Source organism: Monopterus albus, unplaced genomic scaffold (assembly GCF_001952655.1).
Source record: "Monopterus albus unplaced genomic scaffold, M_albus_1.0 scaffold4.1, whole genome shotgun sequence".
Lineage (NCBI taxonomy): Eukaryota > Metazoa > Chordata > Actinopteri > Synbranchiformes > Synbranchidae > Monopterus > Monopterus albus.
Window position 1 is genome coordinate 475,038 of NW_018127884.1, and position 24,395 is coordinate 499,432.

A 24,395-nucleotide genomic window follows, 5' to 3' on the forward strand; every position below is an offset into this window, starting at 1 on the left:
TCTAAGAACATTCTGACATGACATCTAGTGACATGTCATGACATTACACATAAGAAAATATTATGATTACAATTACGGTTAAACATATCATAATAATAACAATATTCATCCTGCCTGCTGACAGTCAAACTTTTTCTATCTAGTTATCCTTGACCACGTGCACCCTGCAAAACTCATGAGAATGACTAAGCATTTAACAGCCTACCTAGACATCCTGTCTCCACTAAACATTTCTTACACAACCAGTATCTGGCCAATATCTATCTGACTAAAAAATACCTAACAGTTTCATTGGCCAAAAATGACTATTATCATTATATATTCAAAATGAAATATATGAAGACTAAACATGATACATATGACTTAATATTTTATAAAAGAACTAAAAATGTAACCACTCTCTCCCATAGCTGAGTTCCCAGGAAACAGTGACCTCCTGCTTATATTTCATTGCATCCTTCTCTGACAGTGTGTTAGATGGGGGGAAGGGTAGGAAGAGGAAGAGGGTGTGTGTGGGGCGCGGGGTGGGGGGGATAGCAACCAACAAGGGTACTCACAGGCACAACTAATCCTAATGCCTTTATTAGGTTATATTTGTCAGAAAGCACACCTGAGGTGTATGTATGTCAGTCGTTTATGGTGCACTACGCACTACGTGTGTAATTTATGTAGACAGTAGCTTTCATTTAGTACTCATTTATTCCTATATTATACTGTATAGCTGTACTTTCTTAAGCTAAATAGCATTATAGTGTTTGTGTGAATGATGTGCAAACAGCTTTATTGCCGTCGACTTTCACTCACATCGAGTATTATCATGAGGGAGATTAATGGCGCAGTGACATTTGCCAGTTTTGGGGCAACAAGAAACGTAATTTGAGAGCAGTGAGAAAATGAGTACTAGTCAGATGACAGAAGCATACAGTACTACACGCGATGAGTCAGTGTTTCTGAATATAATAATAATAACTGCCGGTCAGATCAGAAATGGCCAGCAAGTAATTTAGGCTAAGTCGGTTCTGTTGGTAAAACGACAAAAAAAAATCACGGCTATTCTGTGTGGTGGAATCAAAAGGTTAAAGCATTCACGGACTGTGCGTGTATGTGTGTGGTTGAAGGAGGTGGGGGTGAAGAATGCCTGGTATGTGCGGACGAGAACAACATGAAAGGCGCAAGTGTTCAGTCTAATAGACTGTGCGCCTACAAACCAACCCCAAAGCACTTTGTATCCGACTATACACTGACTGCAGTCTCCAGACGTCTCGACACGCCTTTGTCACAAAAAAGCAAACCACAGGGCGAGTTTTTATGAGGCGACCACGCAGTTTATTAGATGTCAAACACCCTGCAAAGGCGGAGATGGTTTGGTCTGTAGTAGGTGGAACTGCCGAGCGGTCTGCAGCAGGACGTCGTAGATCAATGAACCGGACCGGAGGGTTGGTCCATCACCTGGTGTGTATCTGACTGTATAGATGTGTGGTATATCTATGCAGGACCGAGGCTTTGTTACTATTAATCAGCTCGTTCAAAATGCGGATTTTTTAAACCGACTGACTGTTCTATAGGTTCTTCTCACCGCGTGGATTCCGGCTCTATACTGGCTCCTCCTGGACAATTTTTTGGGGAAATATATAATAGCATAGCTAATCTGTAACCTCCAGGATGATCTTTGCAAACACGGGCAACCCACTGAAGACAGCCAATCGTAAGCAGGTAGGCCACACACACGCACACACACACGCATTTTTTTTCTACCTACTTTTTTCGCTCACACTTGAGGCAGCATGTGATGTACAACCTGAGCAGCCACAGATGACATTGGGAAACCCTTTCTGGCTTTCATATGTATTGATATCGAAGCTTTTAATACGAAATCATTTGCATTCTTTGTTAAACAGATCCACTGCTTTCAGCCGACTTGTCAGACGCTGGTTCCCTGATAGGACAGGCTACATGGAGAGAGCAAAGCTGCTGCTGATACATCTATAACTCTATAACCCAGACTTTAATTATTATGTCCATATAACCTTGTTTGCACAGTCACTCGTCCACTCTGATCAATATGCATGGCAGTTATTGCATACGTAGGCTATGTTAACTATATATTTTGTGCATTCTAAGTGAACCGACGGTGTAATATAATGTATGTACTGTGGGCTGGAGTGAACTATGCTGGCTGTATCCTTCATTCTGACCTCTTAGGTGAACAAAAGGGTAATTGAAGGCTTTGCCCCTTTGCTGACCAATCACACTTTTTAATTTAGATGGGAAATGAGAATAGAAAGCAGGCCCAGAGGTGAGATAATTGAAATGGAAGTCCTAGTATCATTTGAGATGAATTGTTTTGAGCTTGCAGCTTGTAAGACCTCAAATAAATGAAAGGGTAATATTTATTCATTAGAAGGTGGACTGCGGTGTATTACTCTGAGGGCGTAAATCTGAAACCAGCCACACATGAATCCCCGCAGGGGAGCAGTGAATGAGTTTCAGTGTAGGTGTAACACGAGTTAACACAGGTAGTCACTTATGATAATGCCTCTGTGAAATACACCACGATAGCTGCCCTCTAACAGAGTAGGCGTACCATCTCAGAGGCCTAATGTGAACCCTTGATGGTCTCAAAATAAAGTGAGCGTGATAGCTGCATACTGACTAAAATGTAAGGCCTGTACTTGAACACATACAGTAAAAGGCCTAACAGATGTTCCTGCCACAGCGATTAATCTCTCATCTGTAAAAAACAAATGGCAGCTTTGAACATTTAACCATTCCATGACTATGAAAGAATATCTCAGTGATTCATGTCGACATGGCTGTAGTTGTGTTCATGGTTTGGCTCATGGAGTGGATTGTGCTTTGGTTATGGACAGATGGTGCAGTTCTGCCATGCTTTGTCATTGATCTGATCTGGAGAGGGTTTGGGATAGCTGGGAGCTGTTTTACAGTAATGAATGAGTAATGGGAAAGAAATGCTTTGCAGGGCAGCGCGACATGGTTTGGCTCAAAACTATGAGGTTACTAATAAACACTACAGCAGGATGTAAGATATGAACACAGATTTAATTGCATAGATGCCCATATACAATATATCTATTAATGTACTCTGCGGTACATTGGTGGACAAAGCCACCATTTTACAAAAACTTAAAGGTCACTCCTACTTGCCATCGAGACCCTGACAATAGTGAAAGAAGTATTCAGTTCCTTTACTTAAATATAAATAGAAATACTCAAGTCTAAAACATTCCATTACAATTAAAAGTCCCACATTCAAAATGTTACTTAAGTTGAATTATATATAAAATGTACTTTAAGTATCAAACATAGTATTCATAATGCAGGAGTGTTCTATTATCAATTTTTTATTAGGCTACATTGGACACAATTCCTTAGCCTAGTCTATAGCTAATTTTAGGTACTTAATTCACTAATAGTAAAGCTTTAGTAAAGCTCATATGTTTTTCATGTAAAATCCTAATCTCTAAACTACAGTATGGGTGTACTAGAAAAGCAGACGTGTAAAAATGTAAGTATTTTCTTCTGAAATGTAGTAGAGTGGAAGTGTAAAGTGGCATAAAATGAAAATAGTGAAGTGCAAGTACCTTAAAATCACACTTAAACACCTGCAGTACTACTACTCCCACCACTGGACCTCGATGTTGCCGCAACATAGAAAACTGACTGCTGTGTAGATCACCGATGATCATTGATGGGCAGTGCTAAACATCATCAAGAGTGCCTTTTAATGGAACATGTACATGAAATGATAATGCACATTGTCCATATACTATAACATGTACTTTAACATTTGGAAAGGATAAGTTAGATTGTGCATGTTTCTGCACGTTGGTTTCTTGTGGTCACTGTTGACCTGATTTTAAATTAGGTTATCTAGCTGCCATACACTTCCTTACAGTGGGTTTCCTGTGTGCAGTCCTACCCTATGACTCCATCCAGTCCCAGCAGCAGCAGCAACAGCAGCAGCACAGGCCTGGAGCAGCTCAGCAAAACTAACCTGTACATCCGCGGCCTGCCTCCTGCTACTACAGATCTGGACTTGGTCAAACTCTGTCACCAGTGAGTGTACACACATATACTATATGAGCATGACTAGTACACTTATGTCTGCGCACACCAGTGATATCTCACTGATACACTTGTTTGATGACGAAAGAAGCCAATAGCAGGCTTAAAATATTACATGTCGTTCCAGTCTGATTTGATGATGGTCTCTCTACCTGGCCATGGACACATGCTGTACAAAAACACAAAAAAAATCAGTCTGTGAAACAGTTAAAAAAAGAAAAACTGACTGTCTGTAGTGTTAGTGTTGAAACCTCAGTGTTGCGATTCGAAACATACACTGGTTGGACCATAATGTACAATGACACATAAAATGGTTCTGCCCCCTTACCTTTATTAAGAGGCATACACAGAGTTGTCACTCTTCTGTGAAATGTGAAGCAGGCTGTAAACATGATAAATATGCTAAATACGAAAAATACAATCATGTACAGCAGCCCACTGAACATGTTTCGTACCAGATATTATGCACTATAGTCTGAGTGGTTCGAGACAATTATTAATGGAGTTTTGTCGCCTCTCTTTCCCCCTGAATCACTAACATATGGAGAGAGGCATTCACCCATGTAACCAGCAACAGCAGCTGTTTGTGTCCTGTTTGCTTGTATTTGTTCATGTTCCCAGTGGTGTTTGCAGGCACAAAGCAGAAATGAAAGCGCTTTTCATAGCAACAGGGTCTGAATGGAGATGTAAGCTGCTAGGCATTCAGTGTGTATGGTGTGTGTGCTTAGATAGCAGTTCACAGCTTGTGCCACAGTTCAACTTCACTATAAAGTCAGAGATAAAGCCTGAAACACTGAAACTGGATTCGTAATGATTGGAAACATGTAGGATAGAGCTGTGATCTACAGTACGTGACGTTGAATTAAGCAGTTTTCTCAGAAAATATCATCTGTTTTTGTTGTTTCCATTAAATCATTCTTTTCTGCTTGTGTTGTCTTTTATTTTTTATCTCACTAGATTCTCATGATAAGTGAATGCACTCTGTGCACGATTTCTTCTGGAAAAGAATACACAGAATTTTTTGTGAAACGACATTCACCAGCCTCCTATAGTGATTAATCCTTTTCAAAAGGTTCTTTGACAGTAATCTATATGTTGATGTGTGCCCAGGTATGGCAAGATTCAGTCAGCAAAGGCAATCCTGGACAAGACAACCAACAAATGTAAAGGTCAGTAAGGTAATTATTTCACAGTACCAGTCAGTGCTGTGCACTTATATAAAAAAAGTATATTTAACTAGAATTTCAGTAAATGGATGACACATCACCATTTCCTGCCACTATACAAAAGGAAAGCCAAAATATTGCAAATACGGTGGTATCCATATTGCTTTTGTGATGCATTTTGCAGCCAGATTCTGTACAGTAGTGAGTACTGTAGTATCAGGTGATAATCGAAGCTGTCAATCATCTGAAATACATCCCCTTTTATTTCATCAAATAAAAACAAACGTATCAGAAAATGACCTCTTCTACACAAGTCAACATGATAATAACTACCTAAAATGACAGAAATCCCTTTTGGGACAATTTTATTTGATTTGTAGTTTTAATTTTTAAAGTAGTTTGGCTCATGTCCAGCCACCAGGGGGCGATTAACTTGCGGTGACATCGCCTCTCGGTGCTGTCAAGTTGTCCATGTCTATATACAGTAAGTGGCATTGATGTATAATGAGAGCTCGACACAGCGCTGCCCTTTCAGACAAATTGTTCTAGTGTCCACTCATGGTACTGCAGTCCAAAAATTGGTTTCTTCATAGACCACAATCATAAAAATACATATGTAAAACTATTGACAGGACACCTCAAAATGCAAACCAGGTTAATTATCACTCTTTGTACTATGAGTTTTAAATCCATGGAGGTTTTATAGTGTTAAAAGTTGCCCAGAGCTAGAAAACATTTTATTTTCATGATGTCATCCCAATGTAAAGTCTACTTGCCCAGCGGGAACGCATGGGTGGAGGTGGCGGGGGAAACATTCAGTAGGAAGAATGCGTGCCATCAAATACAATAGCTTATACAATCATGGTCTATGGTAGTTTGTCATAAACTGGGTTAGATATAGACACTGGTCTTGTTCTTAAAGGAACAGTCCAAAATTTTGAGTTCCAGAGATCATTGCACCTAGCTAAGAAAGCTTTTTTTTAAAGCTTTGGTCAGATTTAGGCTAGCTGTTTCCCCTTGTTGCTAGTCTTTATGCTAAGCTAAGCTAACCAGCTGCTGACCTTGACTACATATTTACATGTACCACACAGACATGAGTGTTATCAACCTTTGCATGAATCTCTGAATAACTAGATTTGTCAAAATGTTGAACTAAAATTTTCAGAAATCACTCTGAGACAAATCAGACTTTCAAAATTGTTTTGCAGTGATATTTTACAAGATTATGTACCATGCTTGATATTATAAAGGTGTATTGGTATGTTTATGGTAAACAATAAATAGCAAGCAAATGCTCCATCACTCAGTAATAGTGATATTACAAACTGTACAATAGGTGGTTGTTCTTATTATTTAGTGACTGTTCATATAAATGCTCTTCTATCAACAACAGGTTATGGCTTTGTGGACTTTGACAGCCCAGCAGCTGCTTTAAAGGCAGTACATGCTCTGAAAACCAGTGGCATACAGGCCCAGATGGCCAAGGTGAGTTTGGTGCAGGCATGTGTGCGGTTGCAAATTGTCTTGCTTGTGCACATCTCTGTGGGGATGTCCTTGTTTAATGCGTGCATGTGTCCAGCGTGTGTGTTGGAGAATGGCATTAGACTGGTCACATGACCTCAGCTGATAAGCTGTTCTTCTCGTGACCCTATTTAATTTCACTGTAAAAACCAGATGGCACTGATCTCTCACTGCCAAATGACCCACCAGTAAGTGTGACATGTTAAACACAGGACCACAAGGCCACACACTAACACACCATCCTGGTGAGGTTGTATAACAGATTTTTACCAGTATTACTCTGTCGCTGAGTGTTAACAGTTATTATTCATGCATACTGATGTCGGCATATCTGCACCGAAGCACCGCTGCTTTAAGCTGTTGTTGATCCTCTGTGACTCATTAAAAGTGAAGCACACATGTTTTTTATTTAAAATATTTTTAGATGACAAACAAGGTATTTCTGCATCACATCTGTGATTTATCTCATTGTGGGCAACAGAAATTGTCAGGATTATTACATTTTTTTCAGTCGCTTCCCTCTCCCAGCCAGACCTGTGGGGCTGTGCTCAAATTCACGGGCAGAGTTCATTGATGAAGCGTTGCTCTCTGGAGACCTGCATGCAGCCGCTCTGTTTGGAACAAACACAGCAGAACACAGTTTTTGTGTTGTGGTAGCTAGGCTACGCTGCTCTCCTGCTGTTTCAAGGGAAGACCACAGAGGCAGTGATTTGCTGCACAGTGCAGACAAAGTGTGTTTCACTGTGATCACGTGTGTGTGTGTGTGTGCACGCGCGCACAGGAGAGCTTATTAATATTTGTTTAACAAAACATCTTCCTCTGACCCATAACCATACTTTTATCTGAGCCACACAAACTAGTTTCATACTATTCATTTGTCAGTGAAGAAATAGTGCAGCACTTCCTTTATCTGTGGTGCAATACTGATTCATAAGAAACTCTTGTTTTTTTTGGCATCTCAGACCAACTCCCACTCTCAGAATATATAACAAAACATTTAACAAAACACATGGCATTCAATATACTTTTTCTTTTCCATCTTCTTATGTGAACAGCAACAGGAGCAGGACCCCACAAATCTCTACATTTCCAACTTGCCTCTTTCTCTAGATGAGAAAGAACTAGAGAATATGCTGCAGCCCTTCGGCCAGGTCATCTCCACACGGATCCTCCGGGACTATAGCGGCAACAGCCGAGGCGTGGGCTTCGCCAGGTCAGTCACAGAGGGATGACAAAAAGGAGCATTCATTTCTCCCCTGCTGAATCACCTTTAAAGTAGTTGTAGAATAAACCTACAGGTTTGATTTGATTTATTAGCTCCTATTCATAGACACACAGTCAAACATACTGTATGTGTAAGAATCTGAGTCTAAAATGAGGATGACAGTCATGTTTGACCTCTGAATGAAGAGAGCCAAGACATATCCCAAGACTTGCGTCATGCCAAACAATACCACTTTGTGTTAAAGAAACGTTTACTGTAGATCATCTCTGTGGGGTTTGATGATGACTCATGGCTGTTGTTTTCTCTTCTCCACTAACAGGATGGACACAACAGAGCAGTGTAATGCAGTCATCTCCCACTTCAATGGGAAGTTTATCAAGTTAGCTTCTGGAGCACTGGGTAAAGAACTTCACCTTTCTACACACTTTCTGTTCATTGAAAACTGGGGAAGCAATGATGCTTGATTCTGGAGTGACTGGTAATATGTCAGTTTTTGTGCTTTGCCCCCATACCCCAGCACCCTCTCAGCCCTTGCTGTGTAAGTTTGCAGACAGTCAAAGGAAGAAACATGCTCACGGTGGATTTGTTCCCAGTGGACAGACAGGGGATCTCAGACTAGTATGTATCCGCCTATCATTTAATATGTATTGTAACCTTTTGCTCCTTCTGTGCTACTGCTAATGCGATGAGAATAGATGAAGGTATAAGATACCATAAATTCACAAAAGCCAGAACCGGAGTGTTGCATATAGCTATATTTTTAAATGAAAAAGTGATATTTGTGATACTTGAATCTAGGGCTGTCACAATATTAGATTTTCACTACATGATTATTGTGGACAAAAATTTCACGATAACAATATTATCACCATGTCTACGGCACATACGTAGTTGGAATGTCAACCCGATAGTTATTGGCTCTGGAATATTTACGATATTATCACGTGCGTATTAGTAACATGATGTCATTATTCTATTTTTTTATATATCGCAGTTTAGGGCTGTGCCTGACTAAGGATTTTGTCAGTCGACTCCCATTTGGCTCTTCAGTGGGACTATTCTTCTATTCCTTCTCTTTCTTTCTTTCTATTTCTATCTATCTTTCTATATGTATGTATGTATGTATAGTCTAGACTGTTGGAAAATCAGTGATGAAGCCCAGTTTCCTATTGTATGTACTGATAGTTTTTTGATTCAGTAAATATGTAATTCCATATTATTGTCTATTTTCTTATATAGGGTGCAATGACTCTAACCTATGACTCTGCCTCAGGAGCTTTACAGAATGGGTAATAAAGAATATAGCAGTTCATAATATGACATCATTTAACGTTTTACTAGCCTCATCATTCTGGAGCTTTACTTTGAAATATTGTCTGTTCCCTAGGTACTATCCTTCTCCATATCCAGTGACCAACAGGATAATGACTGTGCAGCCTGCGATGTCTCCCTACATGTCTCCAGTGTCTGCTTACCAGGTACTGATCCCTTTACTGGGCTAACACACTGTAAAAAGGCCCGACAGCCAGAACTGAATATGAATTATCTCTTTCTCACTGTCTCGATCTTCCTTTCTGTGTTGCATTTGAGGTTGCGTTCATGTGGGTGCTTGTGGGTGGTATAGATGTAAGAATAGGTGTTACATCTGCCTCTCACACATTGGCAGCTCTATGTGGCACTAGATGATCATCAGAATTTTTTAGTGTTTGAAGGTCAACCGGAAACCATGTAATATGATACCAAGGTTAGTGGCTCATAGGAGTGAAGTTGCTTGCTATTTAACTTAAGTTTTGATTCATTATTTTCTGCAAACAACAGAGACTTCCCACCCTTGAAAACTTCAGTCACCTCAGACATTTGTTTGCACAGAATCTGTGGGCTCTTGTTTAGCAGGGTTGCCCCACGCTATGCTTTGAATAGAGTCCCCTGCCAGATGGTCTCGTGGTAAGCAGAGTCTTCAGGCCTGTCTTGTAAACATTCTCATCATGGGAGAAGTTATAATATGTTGAAAGTAATAAGCTCAGATGTTCTCTTTGTGTGATTTGTCTTAAGATAAGTGGCCTTACTTTTGATGAGACAATGGCAAATTCATTCATCATCCTGGCAACTTAAGGGCTTTGGTACTATGAACACTTACTGTGTGAGCTTTCTTGTGTTTAAACGTGTTTTTATACCAAACAAAAACTAGCAATGACATCTAACAAAGGCACGGTTTCTCAGTCAGATGCATACTCTCCTCCAGGTCTCCTATTCATTGCCACTATGAACAGTGGTGTCTCCAATTATTATTATAGAGTAGATGAAGCTTGCTCAAAGAACCCAGCTCCCTTGAATTTAGGTTGCACACAGTTAGACAAAAATTATAATGCATGGAGCTCATTACAGTGTCTAATTTGTGCTGCTAATATCCAGAAAACCTGCATCTCTCCTTGTCCTGCTCTTTGTCCAGTGGGCATTGCACCTGATGTCTGTCTCCTGCCCTGAGGATTGTACTGACCTAAACTGGGGATATTGTTGAGAGGTAGAAGATATTTATTATGCTCCTAATCAGACAGACATAAGCTCAGAACAGGAGGCAGAACTGAAAGAATCATAGAGTTTGGAGGCCGTCATTGGAGGCCATGCCAACAGAGGGGAACCAGACCGGCCTTAAAATGCTCACGGCTTTGGAATTTTTGGCTGTCATGGGTGACAGTAGAAATAGTGAGCTGAAAAAGAATGGATGGGTGGCTACAATATATGCTGTTGCAGCCCTAATTGGTGATTTGGAGTGTTAATATCCATGCATTTCTACTTCCTACCTCCTTAATGGCAGCTGTATGTTCGTTTAATTCAAGAAGCACCATTAACTTTTTCTTTCCATCTGTCTGTCATTCGCCTCTCCCTTTCTTTCTGACCCTTCTTTAGGTACAGAGTCATTCTTGGGTGGCACATCAGCCATATATCATGCAACACCCGGTAAGGGAATGACAGCATTTGCTTTTTCTTTTTTTTTTTTACATACACTCACACACCACCTCTTATTCTGCGTACAGGAAATGGGTGTGTGGTGTCGCTAAAGCGAATGCTTTGAGCTCACAGTAACTCAGACTGTTATTTTAATCGAGCTGTTCTGCTGACACAGAGAAAAACACAACATCCCAAACTTCCCCAAATCTAGAAGAAAGACGGGGTTTAACTTGAGTTCTGGGAAATTGCCGCTGTGTATTTACATATTGTAAGTGTGTATATGTGTGTCAGAGTGCGTATGAAAGAGACATGGAACAAGTAAAAAGGCATTCATCCACTGCCCCCCACCCCCCTTTGTGTGGATCCAGCAGGAAATGCCTGAAGCAGAGACAGCCTTGTGACTCAATGACTCTTCCAACAGATGGTTTCCAGTGGAACAAGTGTCTCTGCTGCTCTGCCCCTCCCCCACTGTTTACTAGGAAATGGGCTAGCCCCTAAAGGCATCAAGTTTAAAGAAATATACTCTGTCTGAAGACAGAGTACAGCTGGCAGTGTCATACCTTTTACATATTTCCATCCCTTAATGTAACCCCAGACCAGAGAATACTTTATATATACCTCAGAATACTACATAATCACAGACTGAGGGCTGCCAGTACGTTAGTGTACATTTTGTTAAACCCCAAAGCCACAAATCAAATCTTTTTTCCCCCATCTAATCTATCTGGCCTCTCATACATACATAGGTTTTAAACAGAAACTCATGTTATATGTATACTCATAACCGCAGCCTCTGTGATGTGTGATATGAGGATAAAACTGAGCTGTTTTGTATTAAAAGGCTGCTGTGATGTCTCCCTCTGTGGATCCCTCGATGTCACTGCACCCCGCAGCCATGATTACTCAGCAGATGGGTCAGCTGTCACTGGGAAACACTGGAGTGGTGAGTGGATTTCTCTGATACGCTGCATCACACACAGCGTTGATCATATAAAATATCAGTGGTTTTAATAAACTGAAATTGCTTTTTCTGAGTAAATGTTGGTTCCAGTGATTGTTCACAGACTAAATACACAGGAGTAATTGCCGACTGTTGTGTATGATTGCAGTGTACTATTCATTATGCTCAGTTCCAAAGATGGTCAGTTGATGTGTGGAAGAAACCTAAATTACAACCACATGGTCTGATGAAGCAACTAGAATTTTATCTGAAACAGAATTGAACCAAAAGCCAAAGATCTCTTTGTTCACATACATTAATATTAGCTTTCAAAACAGACAGATTTATTTGTCTCCCTGCAGAGAAAACATGTTATTAGTTTGCCCAGTGAGGCACCCATGGGTCTTTGGTCATAGGCTCTAATATATTCTCATATGTTCATTTACACTCACCTACAGTCATACATACAGTATCTATATTTTGCTTTTTTGCATACTCATACTTTAGTTAATATGCAGTAGTAGAAGATGCATGTACGATAGCAAGCCAGTCTCTCAGGCTTAACTATAGGTCTTTTCCTGTACCATTCAATAATAATTACAATAATTATAATTCTGTCTTACAGTATGTTGCTGCCAATCCTGGTGTCCAAGGAGCTTACATGCCTCATTATCCTCCCATGCAGGCACCACCTGTAAGATTATTGTGTCTTAGTCTAATTCAACTCTTTATTTAAGACATTTACCTTCTACTTGGTGTCCATTTTAATGGTGTTATATAGTATCTTAAAACAGTAATGTTTGAGACACAGCCCGTCCCGTTCCATTCATTATTTTCAAAGTGCTTGTTCTCTAGAACTATCAATTAGCTCAGTGCAAACACCATGAAGATGGCTATTATCATGTTCTAAATGAGAGTTATTGTTTGGATTCTCAGGAAAACGGCACGCCGCAGCAAGTGGATTCTTCCAACAACTCTTCTCCTTACAGTCAACTCAGCAAGTAATCACAGGTACGCTTCAGTTTCCGACATAAATGCCAGCATTTTTTTTTTATTTCAGCAACTTTACAGCCATATAATAGAAGTTATGTGGCAGTAATAATACAGTAATGAAACACCAAGATTTCATATCATATAAGTAACAGCTTTAATAATATTAGTGAATCAGTTGGTAAGGCTTTATACAGTAGATCAATTATTATCCATTAAGAAAAAGGTTAGGTTGTTAAAAGGTACCTTTTATAATGCCTTTATACAGATTGCAGACACATATAAAATGAAAATGATAATAATTTATGTCTGTTTATAGTTTTCAACAAAAACTATTCAGTTACCTTGTTAGATATGACCCGTTCTCCTTCACTGAAAACGTATCTATGAATACATCAATATTTCTCATTTGAAAAGTTCAACTTTTGGACACGGTGTCTCTTGCTTCACTGATAATTCAGTGTCTGTGCACTGGAGGCTTCAAGTTTCCACCTCACACTTGTGTAAGGTGCTAAATGGACCACAGTTAGCTTCCAATCCAGCTGTGTTGTCAGAAAATCCTGCTTAACACACACAGAGAAACTTCCTCCCTTCAGCAGCTAAACGTGATGTTTACAGTGACATGAGCTTTTACAGTGATGCTCAAACATCGAAGCCACGATGCACTTTTGAGGGGAGGATGAATGTACATAGTTTGAATTAAAAAGTAAATCTGTATTTTAGTTTTTTATTAAAATTAGCACTGCACTGAGTAGGTCAAAAGTTATTATATTCTACATTTGTTGTTCATATTTGTTTACTGTCTTTATATCAGTGCTTCTTTCTGTTTCTTTCATTTTTAGGCTGATCTGTGAGCCAGAGGGAAGCTGCTGATGACATCACAGAGGTCGCAGCCACCACCTTCTCTGATTGGACCAGATACATGAACTGTTTTTGCACAGCCTGGATGCTCGTGGTGGAAAATGAGGACAGTGTAAATGGACTCAAACAGGTGGCTAATCACGGAATAAAAAGAAAAAAAGATTTATTTTGATAAAAAACAAAATGTTCTTCTTTTTCAAGGATTCCTTAACTAATGCCAGAGGAACCCCCTACCCTTCCTCTACCTTTCCTCTACCCTTCCTGTCCACTTCCCATCCCCCACCAGTAGGATGTGTTATTAAAATGCATGAGATTGAGACATTTTCTCCCTCTGAGGTTTCTATGGTTTTATAGTTCCTTTATTTGTGATATATGAAAAACCTTGCAGAACCTTGTTTGCACTGAAGTTTCAGAATAGCTTCATTTTGGTTGCCACAGAAAAGCTTCCAAAATCCATTTATGTTCAACTGCACTTGACTGCTAATACAGGTGACCATTTCATTAGGAAGTTAATGAATTTAATACCGGTGCCTTCCTTACACGTCACATCAAATATCATCCTGTCAAGCATTATATTCATTGAGCTTATCAGGTGTCATGTTTCTATCTGATGGTTCAAATGTGTATGGGAAATCAAGGAGGTTTCCACTGAGCGTGTCGCTATCTAGTCTTCTGGTAGCAATAAAGACAATTGAGAGTCCCATGGCAATACTGAGGGGAAAAACAATGACCAACTCAGAGCAAGGTAATTCCTTAGTTTCCTTTTTCCTTTTTTTTTTTAATTTCAAGACATGGCCTGAAGCGATAGCCATACTTTTATGAAATTACAAGTTTTACACCCAATAGCCATCTTTAACGAGGGTTTGTTTTTTTTCCTCTTGTGGTCAGTTTGACCAGTGATCTACCTCAAGGTTCTGCTGGAGTCTGCTGGTGTAGTGGGGTTTGCAGGTAAAGCCCTTTTTCACCAGAGTGGATGAAACAGAACGGAAGCCACGCTCAGGAGCTGGCTTAATAAAACTTCTATCCTTTGTCTCCTAGCTGCAGCGTTTCCCCATCCTTCCTGAGTTTCAGTGAAACATTGTGCTTTGCCTCATCTTTATTTGTCATTGTTTCTGTTCTGTTATTTGGTTTTCAACATAAGTGTGTCTGTTGTGATGCTCCGTTTTAGAGATTCAAAATAGATTTTTCTTCAAATAGTTGGTTTCCAATGTTCTTGAACCCAGTGAATGCAAGTTCCATGAATTTATTTAGTTCCTTCTCCTGCCTTTGCCATAGATACAGCTTAGATGGCTCACCTCTTTTCCTTACATTTTCTCTTTTTCATTTAAAAACAAAGAGTAAAAGTCACTATGTCTGGCTACACTGCTACTGTAATGCGCTCCAAACACAATGCTGGGATTTAGCTAAATTAGTAGCCAAACTCAATTCTTGCCTCCTGCAAAAATAAATGCAACTATCATGAAGTATTTGAAAACCTGCAGCATTTCATCTGAAGAGTTTGTTGGAAGTTGAAATCACATGACTGACAGCATATATTTTAAAGGTTGGCTTGTTATGAATCATATATATATATATATATATATGAGCAATAGCAAGATTTATTGTTTGCTTTGCTTTTTTTCTGTACATTTCTAACTTCTGATGTAAAAATTCAACACTACCATGAAACAAGAAAAATGGTCAGAGCTGTGTGGTCGCAATGGTTCCCCTCAGTCAGTAGTACTGTAGCAGTAAGTGCTCAAAGTAGGAAAGTACATGTAGTAACACGTCTTTTCCTTGGTGTGCTTTCCCATTCTGAACATTTGTTGCGGAGATAAAATGTAAAAAAACAAAAAAAAAAAGAGTGTACACTGCTTCCTCTGTCACATTCAACTTATTCTCAATCAAAATTCTCTTTGCTCTCTCCTTTGAAACCATTGGAATAAAACAGCTGAATAAAAGGCTCTTCTTTTCTCAGAAATGACCCTTGTCTCTTTGATTAAATGTTGTTTTTGATTCTGTATTTTCTTGCTATTGTACATTTAGAGTAACTCTAGTGTTATTCTGTATTTTTCTTAATGTTAATTTTAGTTATTTTCTCGATACTATCCAGCTCAAAGCTTAAATGCCTTGTCTGGGTGTTGGATCCTATGGTTCATATAATACAACCCCATCACATATTTTCATAGATCCTCCCTTCCCAGTAGGGGCTCTGCATTTCTTGTTTGTAATCCAGGCAAGATAACTGTCATGACATTAATAGAGCTTCTTGTTTCAGATTGGTAATGTTCCTCCAGAGTGAAATTAAACATCATACATCTGATTTCACATACAGGGTAAACAGCTTCATGTGTTTTTGGCTCCCTCAAAAACATTTATTTCGGTCTCATAACCAAATCAAAAACAGAAAAAAATAATAAATGTTATGTAAGATATCGGGCAAAAACAGCAGCCTGTTGTGAATGTATGCACAGAAGTAACCTTTTGTGCATACATTAACAACCTGAAAACACGTCAGACAACCTCAACAAGGTCTAATGTTCAACTATCTGTGTAATTAATTGTACCAACGTCAGGCAGCAGAGGGCGCTGTGAAGCAATCTAGCGTTTTTGAAGTTATTGAACACATTTTCAAGCTTGGATATCATGTTGTATGACTATGTCTGGTCTCATATATGCAATCAGTGGTGGATCAGCAACAAGTACAAGATGTGTGTGCTTCTGCTCTAGCACTGTTTCAGGCACATGGCCTTTGAAGTTTTGCTCCTATACCAGATCTGCCTTCTTAAGCTCTGACTTAGTGCAGCTGATCCCAGAGACATAAAGGCACCATGCCCGCATCTTGTACCAGTCAAGGGGATCAAAAGAATTAACCATCACACCCCCTGCCACACACCAACACACACACACACACACACACACACACATCCCCACATGTACACAGACATCATCCAGCCACCCCCAACTCCAGAAATACACATATATGTCCCATGTAGCCCGTGCACACACACACACGTCAATCAAGTGCATATTGTATGAGCATCAACCCTTTGAACATAAGATACATGCCAAGTCCTTCCTGTCCTTCACTCTCTGTCTCTCTTTTAATTCTCCACAGCTGAAGTGACACATGGCACTGATCCCTTGAGAAAGCCCAGGGTCAGACTCCGGGCACAGACTTCAGGAGAGGAGGCCTACTACGGTTTCCAGTATCATTTATTTAGTGTGATACATGTTAGTAATTCAACACACAGGATGTTTCCTAAAGACGTAGACTGTTACTGCTTGTTACTGTTAATGCTATAACTTCCAAATTGTTCAATATCTTGTTTTAACATTTGCTAAAAAAAATTGAAGAAAAAGGGGATGTCCAAATAGTATACTACCATTTAATATACACTAAGGCTGCAGCTAATAAAGTGTTTTTTCATTGTCAGTTAATCTGCAGATTATTTTCTTAATTAACTGTTTGATTGTTTTGTCTATAAAATTATAAGAAATATTCATAAATGCCCAACACAATATCCCAAAATTGAGATTTTCTTCCTTACAAATAATAAACTATGAAAAATTTGCCATGTTATACATTAAATTGCCCAGAAGAAGAGCTGAAATAATTAGTTGAATAATTAATTATTTATGGTTCCACCTTCTCTGGCATGAGGCTTTGCTGCTTTAGTTATTTTTATTATAAAAATAAAATAAAAATAGCTTTGAAGTTTGAACTATTTATAAGAAAAAACACTGTTGCTCTGGATAATTGTATGTCTGTAATTTCTCATGTATTTAATGAATTTAAACAAACCAAACAATTAACGGATTTATCAAGAAAATAAACAAATTAATCCTCAATTAAAAAATAATAATGATTAGCTGTATTTGTAAATACATATAATAGTTAAAATAGCTGCACTCCAACTAGCTACAATGCTAAAATGCATTTATACTTTAATGACATTTTCCTGATGATACTTTCATACTTAAGTAACATTTTCAATGCAAGACCTTTCCGTGTAATGGAGTGTTTTTACAGTGTGGTGTTAGTATTTTAGTGAAACACAGAGTGCACAATCTGCAGCACACACACACGTCAATCAAGTGCATATTGTATGAGCATCAACCCTTTGAACATAAGATACATGCCAAGTCCTTCCTGTCCTTCACTCTCTGTCTCTCTTTTAATTCTCCACAGCTGAAGTGACACATGGCACTGATCCCTTGAGAAAGCCCAGGGTCAGACTCCGGGCACAGACTTCAGGAGAGGAGGCCTACTACGGTTTCCAGTATCATTTATTTAGTGTGATACATGTTAGTAATTCAACACACAGGATGTTTCCTAAAGACGTAGACTGTTACTGCTTGTTACTGTTAATGCTATAACTTCCAAATTGTTCAATATCTTGTTTTAACATTTGCTAAAAAAAATTGAAGAAAAAGGGGATGTCCAAATAGTATACTACCATTTAATATACACTAAGGCTGCAGCTAATAAAGTGTTTTTTCATTGTCAGTTAATCTGCAGATTATTTTCTTAATTAACTGTTTGATTGTTTTGTCTATAAAATTATAAGAAATATTCATAAATGCCCAACACAATATCCCAAAATTGAGATTTTCTTCCTTACAAATAATAAACTATGAAAAATTTGCCATGTTATACATTAAATTGCCCAGAAGAAGAGCTGAAATAATTAGTTGAATAATTAATTATTTATGGTTCCACCTTCTCTGGCATGAGGCTTTGCTGCTTTAGTTATTTTTATTATAAAAATAAAATAAAAATAGCTTTGAAGTTTGAACTATTTATAAGAAAAAACACTGTTGCTCTGGATAATTGTATGTCTGTAATTTCTCATGTATTTAATGAATTTAAACAAACCAAACAATTAACGGATTTATCAAGAAAATAAACAAATTAATCCTCAATTAAAAAATAATAATGATTAGCTGTATTTGTAAATACATATAATAGTTAAAATAGCTGCACTCCAACTAGCTACAATGCTAAAATGCATTTATACTTTAATGACATTTTCCTGATGATACTTTCATACTTAAGTAACATTTTCAATGCAAGACCTTTCCGTGTAATGGAGTGTTTTTACAGTGTGGTGTTAGTATTTTAGTGAAACACAGAGTGCACAATCTGCAGCACAGTCTCTAATTGTAGCCCTTTCTAAACACTTGAAGTTGAACATTATTCTGTTTGCAAACATTCAAATATATAAATAGTAACTGATGACCAGCATTCTGCTATATTCACAATAAAGCCTTTACAGAGATTAATTTAGAGATAGAAGCAGAGATATCTGACAGGACTGGATAATTGTTGGCTATTCTGTAATTATTGCCTTTCTAAATATAGTTGAACAACACTTCATTAGTAAAACATTGGATGTAGAACCACTGATATTAAACTAAAGAATTAAAACTAACAGAGTGGAAGAGTCTCTGTCATCACTTCCCACTCCTAGGTCCTGTTATTTTAATATTTAACAATACTGTACATTCATATCAGCCTCTGCTGTACATTGTGTTTTGTGCTAATTAGTAAATGTATGGAAGCTAAATATTTATGCCAAGTCTATTATTGTGCGCATGTTATCATGCTGATGTGAGCATTTAGCTCAAGTACAGTCTCACAAGCAAGTTTTATTTATACTGAGGGTCTGAGGATAGAGAGTGTACAGGGTTATTCAAAAAGAATGAACCGATTTCAGTACGCATTGCTTCAGTTCTCAAGCATCGTCCTGGAATGAGTCAGTGACCATTTGAAAAAGACCATTATAAAAGTTGATTGTGAGTAAAATACTTGTGACTTGGCTTGAGTTTTGTATTACTTTTCCTTAATAAAATATTGCATCATGAAATTGGTTCATTCTTTTTGAATAACCCTGTATAATGCTGTAAAAAGTGTAGAGGCCTCTAAGACAAACATGATTGATTTTGGAGATATGTAATCTTCAGTTCTTTTACAGTGTAGACTTATGCTCTGATATTTTGTTCTGCATGTATGTGTACACCTGCATTCCAGCCATACCACTGTGAGAAGGAGGCTGTATGAGAGTACTGGCATGCCTTATTTTGGTGTCCTCCTCACTACGGGAAGTAATTGAGCTTGAGCAAATGAGCTCACATGCATTTTTCTTCCATTCCTTGTGGGGACTTTACATTGACGTTCACAATCCAAATAAATCTAGTGCATCAGTCAGGTCTTGCTGTAATAAAGAAGCTAGGTCCTGTGTCTTACAGCCTCCAGCTGCTACTGTCACTCAGTATCATCACAGTCTCACACACAGACAAGTAAGAGCATGTACTGTATGCACCCACACATGCCAGCCAGCATGAATGCACACACGCTCACTCACTATGAGACACACAAAAGTGCACATGAGCCAAGGAGCATGGGCAGCAGGGTCACCCTAGCACTATGCTTGATAAAGGGCACTGTTACAATAGGTTTACTGTTACTGTGACGCTAGGACTGACTGTATCGGCCTGATGCCTCTCCGTTTCTCTGCATTATTCACTTGATGACGGGGGAGACAGACCGAGACTGGACAGCATGTTAGCAGAGGACGCCCCTGAAAGTCAGTAAGCTCATTGCAGGATTAATGTATACCTCCTTTCCTATGTATAGTAAAAGTGTGGTGCTGAGAGGGAGAATAATTAATAGAGTTTTGAATTTTGATGAGACTGATACTGTTTGAAAATCATGTCATGATATGCTTCAAACACTTGTGATATTTGCAGTGAGAATCCTAACTGAAAAGCATCAAGCTGAGATATGTCTTGAGAGATTCAGATAATAATGATAAGCAAGAAGAGATGATGGGTGTGAAGAAATCACAGATAGACGGTAGAAATGAAATGTCAGTTACACAGGGAAGGCTACTAGGTAAGGTGGATCAAGACAGCTGAGGAGAGAGGGGGTGTCACTGAAGGGAGAAAGGAGGAGAGGAGGAGAAGTGGGGGTTTGGTTTGGGGAAACAGATGGGACTCGCACCGATCCAGAGGGGTGTGGTGCTGATTTGTGAGATTCCTCTGAGCTGGGACAAGCAGGGATATTTGTGCTGCAGCTGTTAATGGTTCAACACCTAAACAGCTCCACCCTCCTGCCCCTTGTATTGTAGACACACACAGACAGATATGCCCACACTCACGATCATATTTCATAGCTTGTGATGGGCCTGTATGGTGGTTTTTGTGAAGCTGAAAAGATTCTTGTGAGGCAATGACAAGTTCTTGTGCTGTTAAATATTAACATTTTATTCTGTTGTAATGTCTAGGTAGGCGGGGTATATAGACTATATTTGCTTATGGTGTGGCCTATCTTTATTTTATTATTTCTCTTTGGTTAAGGGTCAGTAATTCAAGCCCAATGCAATAATGTAGGGAGGGTATAAAAGACACCTCTTAAATCCAAAGTCACAAGGTGTTTTACACAGGATACACATGTAGGTAATTGTTTATATTTGTCGTTAGAGTGTGGCCCCAGCTTTCAGTATATGTTTATGTGAAATCTTAATCTGGAAAGCATCCGTGTTAAAGAATTTCCCATTGAAATGTAGTGGAGTGGAAGTATTTTTGGCATGCAATACAGAGAAAGAGGCTTACTTTTCACTACTAGTACTACACCTGATTACTACACTCGGTAACCCTATTATGTTATCTCTTTTTTTTGTTGCTCTCATTCGTATGTAGGATTCCGTATAAGGCAATTAAACACTGTCAGTACAAACTGTAAGGACTTCATTTCGTTTCGCGACCGCCTCGTTTTCTCACCTGTCCGGAAGTGAGCATAAAAAGTAGCGCAGGTGAACGCGGCAGTCACCTCCGCCTCCTCTTCTGTCCAGGTAGTGCGGCAGTCAGTGCTAAGCTGGGGAGCGGCGGATATGTTTCACTCCTGTAAATATGAGACAACCTGAAATATTCTTCGTCTGTTTGCTCTCAACTAGTAACCTCACGGACTAATGGGGCTTATACTGCTGAGCCTGATTTTCCGCTACTGGATCAACACTGTGGAAGGTAAGTAGGAGTTTTGTTCCGCTTAAAAGTCAAGGGCACCATGTTCAGAATCTGCAAACAAATTGTGACAGTTTCTCGAGGGCAAGTCATAAGTGATGCCATGGTATTTATAACTGTCTAGTACGTGTCACTGTGAAACTTTGTCCTATTATTGTTACTGCGCTTGAACGTAATAAGTAAAAGAGCCATGCATGTTAATAAATTAGTTATATCCTAAATTACACTAGATAGTTTTCCAGGTCCAAAGACTTAACACACTTTTTCAGATCCAGAGCTTTGGACTAGATGCAGGAAACAGGTTGGCATGTTCACTCTAACTGTTCATATGTGCTGCAGGATCTTGTTCAGCTGGCACTGCTGTGACTTGTGATCAGTGTCTACAGCTTAGTCCTCACTGCGCTTGGTGCACACAGGAGGTAAGCCGCCAGGCGCATGTATCCAGCCAGAACATGTAGGATATGCCAATGCATTCAAAAGTATATGATTTTTCAATCTATAACGAGCCCAATGTGTGTGTGCTTTCCTCTTAGAATTTTACAGACTGGTTTTCAATCAATGAAAGATGTGACACACTGGATGGCTTACTAGACAAGGGATGTGCCAGGGACCAGGTCGAGTTCACTGTTTCCAAAGCCCAAATCCTGCAAGATCTCCCACTCGGGAAGAAGACGGGCAACGCTAACAGCACGCAGATCTCCCCACAGAAAATGGCCCTCAGGCTGCGACCTGGTACAGCATTTTGAAGTGCTGATTTAGACTCAGAAGTGGTTTCTTATTCTCAGACAAAACTAAGGTGCTCTTGTTTTTTGCACAGGCAGTCAGGTGTCTTTCCAGGTGAAGATTCAACACACAGAGGACTATCCTGTGGACATTTACTACTTGATGGACCTGTCTGCATCCATGATCGATGATCTGGAGATGATCAAAGACTTGGGCTCCACTCTGTCTAAAGAGATGGCCAACCTCACCAGCAAATTTCGTATGGGCTTTGGCTCGTTTGTGGAGAAACCCGTCCTGCCTTTCATCATGATCACAGAAGAGGAGCTGGCCAACCCTTGCAGGTAATTAATATATATTAAAACATCACAGGATACAACTAAGTCCTCTGTCCTGAGGCTGGAAAGTTCAGCAATGTCATTTGATATCTCAGAGAGCATTATATTTCAGATGTTTGCTTTTACTTCTGGTGTGTTGCAGTGGCGTAGGCGCAAACTGCCTGCCAACCTTTGGCTACAAACATGTCTTGTCTCTGACAAGCAGCACAGACAAGTTCAACGAGATAATTGCAATGCAGCGTGTATCTGCAAATATTGATATACCAGAGTGTGGCTTTGATGCTGTCATGCAGGCAGCGGTTTGTGGGGTAAGACTTTATTTTTAAAATTGCTAAAAGAGATGAACTTACAGCATATGTGATTTTTGTCCTGTCGCTTTCATCATTTAATTAGTGAGCTGAGTTAAAGAAGGAGGATGAGCAACATAACCTGTCTCCTGATAGGACAAGATAGGCTGGAGGAATGATTCGATGCGTTTGCTGGTGTTTGTCAGCGATGCTGACTCACACATTGGGATGGACAGTAAGATGGCCGGCATCGTGATTCCCAATGACGGGCAGTGTCACCTGGATGTCAACAATGAGTATTCCATGTCCACCGTGCAGGTAAAGTCGCAGAGGTTCTTTACATGTGTTATATCTTGTTTGTTATTCAGAAGTAGTAGTGCAAGTGTCATTTTCTATGCTTGGAACTGAGATGACATGACTTTCAATTCATGCGTCGTTTTGTGGTCATCCGTTTTGACTCATCACTGTCTCACAGTCCTTATTCACTGGTGGCATTTTGTTTTTCAGGAGTATCCAACTCTTGGTCAGCTGGTTGATAAGTTGGTGGAGAACAATATCTTGCTGATATTTGCTGTGACAGAAAAACAGAAACAGAATTACAAGGTGATATTCCTTCCCATAATGATATAAATTTCTTTCCAGTAGCATAGGTCCTTAAGTGCTTGTGTGTGTTTGCTGAGGTTACCACGTTTATGTACTGAGCTACATTTTCCATTCAGCCTGTTAGAACTCTTTTCTGTATTGTATCTTTTCTGTCCTTGCTCTCAGCAACACGAGCCAAGTCTGCCTACATTTGTAACATTGGCTTTGTTGTTTATCTGTTTTTCTCTCATAGAACTATGCAAATCTCATACCTGGTGCCACAGTTGGAGTCCTGGCGACAGATTCGCGGAACATCCTGGAACTGATCGTAACAGCATACAAAGTAAATAAATAGTCCCGGTGGATAGGCCGTATGTGCTGGCGCTGGTTATAAGGAACAAGACAGAAGACACCTGTCATAAAAGCTGTGAAAATGTGTTTAATTTATTTATACATAACCTTCATTTAGTAAAGTTATTTGTAATGAAAATTATTTTGTCTTGATTCAAGGTTACATTTGAACATACAGCTTGCATGGATTAACCCTGCTGTAGTTTTTACATCATAGCTAACAGACAGATTCTGTGCGTTCTCTCTTGGTTTTCCTCTTTCATTCTCTGTTTTTTGTTTTGTCACCTTTTTTTCCCCCTGCCATCCGACATTTTGCACGAGCATACTTGACAGCAAGTCTCTGCTTGTCCCAGCGTTTTGATCTCCTCGTCCTCC

At 39.3% G+C, this 24,395-nt stretch overlaps 2 protein-coding genes across 4 annotated transcripts in view; both read left to right on the forward strand.

Moving 5' to 3' along the window:
• Positions 1-1,150: 1,150 nt before the first annotated feature.
• LOC109965521 (RNA-binding motif, single-stranded-interacting protein 1-like) lies at positions 1,151-14,523 on the forward strand. Of its 2 annotated transcripts, XM_020609585.1 has the most exons (15): positions 1,151-1,452; positions 1,566-1,713; positions 3,917-4,077; positions 5,197-5,255; positions 6,646-6,737; positions 7,829-7,986; positions 8,318-8,397; positions 8,516-8,616; positions 9,238-9,287; positions 9,386-9,476; positions 10,906-10,956; positions 11,789-11,890; positions 12,513-12,581; positions 12,824-12,898; positions 13,720-14,523. In XM_020609585.1, exons 2-14 carry the CDS (start codon positions 1,663-1,665, stop codon positions 12,890-12,892), a joined length of 1,134 nt encoding a protein of 377 aa, XP_020465241.1. In that variant the 5' UTR covers positions 1,151-1,452; positions 1,566-1,662; the 3' UTR covers positions 12,893-12,898; positions 13,720-14,523. The 2 variants fall into 2 exon arrangements, with proteins under 2 accessions (XP_020465241.1, XP_020465251.1); XM_020609595.1 differs by having other exon boundaries at positions 1,151-1,713; positions 3,935-4,077.
• A 5,705-nt stretch (positions 14,524-20,228) lies between these two features.
• The window catches only part of itgb6 (integrin, beta 6), a 10,985-nt gene continuing 6,818 nt past the window's right edge, over positions 20,229-24,395 (forward strand). The window contains exons 1-9 of one of the 2 annotated variants that reach the window (XM_020605328.1): positions 20,229-20,307; positions 21,676-21,745; positions 22,082-22,161; positions 22,276-22,474; positions 22,560-22,806; positions 22,943-23,108; positions 23,244-23,405; positions 23,595-23,690; positions 23,923-24,012. In XM_020605328.1, the coding sequence (XP_020460984.1) occupies positions 21,691-21,745; positions 22,082-22,161; positions 22,276-22,474; positions 22,560-22,806; positions 22,943-23,108; positions 23,244-23,405; positions 23,595-23,690; positions 23,923-24,012 (1,095 nt within the window). In that variant the 5' untranslated portion in view covers positions 20,229-20,307; positions 21,676-21,690. Of the gene's footprint in view, positions 20,308-20,921; positions 20,944-21,675; positions 21,746-22,081; positions 22,162-22,275; positions 22,475-22,559; positions 22,807-22,942; positions 23,109-23,243; positions 23,406-23,594; positions 23,691-23,922; positions 24,013-24,395 lie in introns of those variants that run through there. The other variant, XM_020605337.1, reaches the window with a different exon arrangement.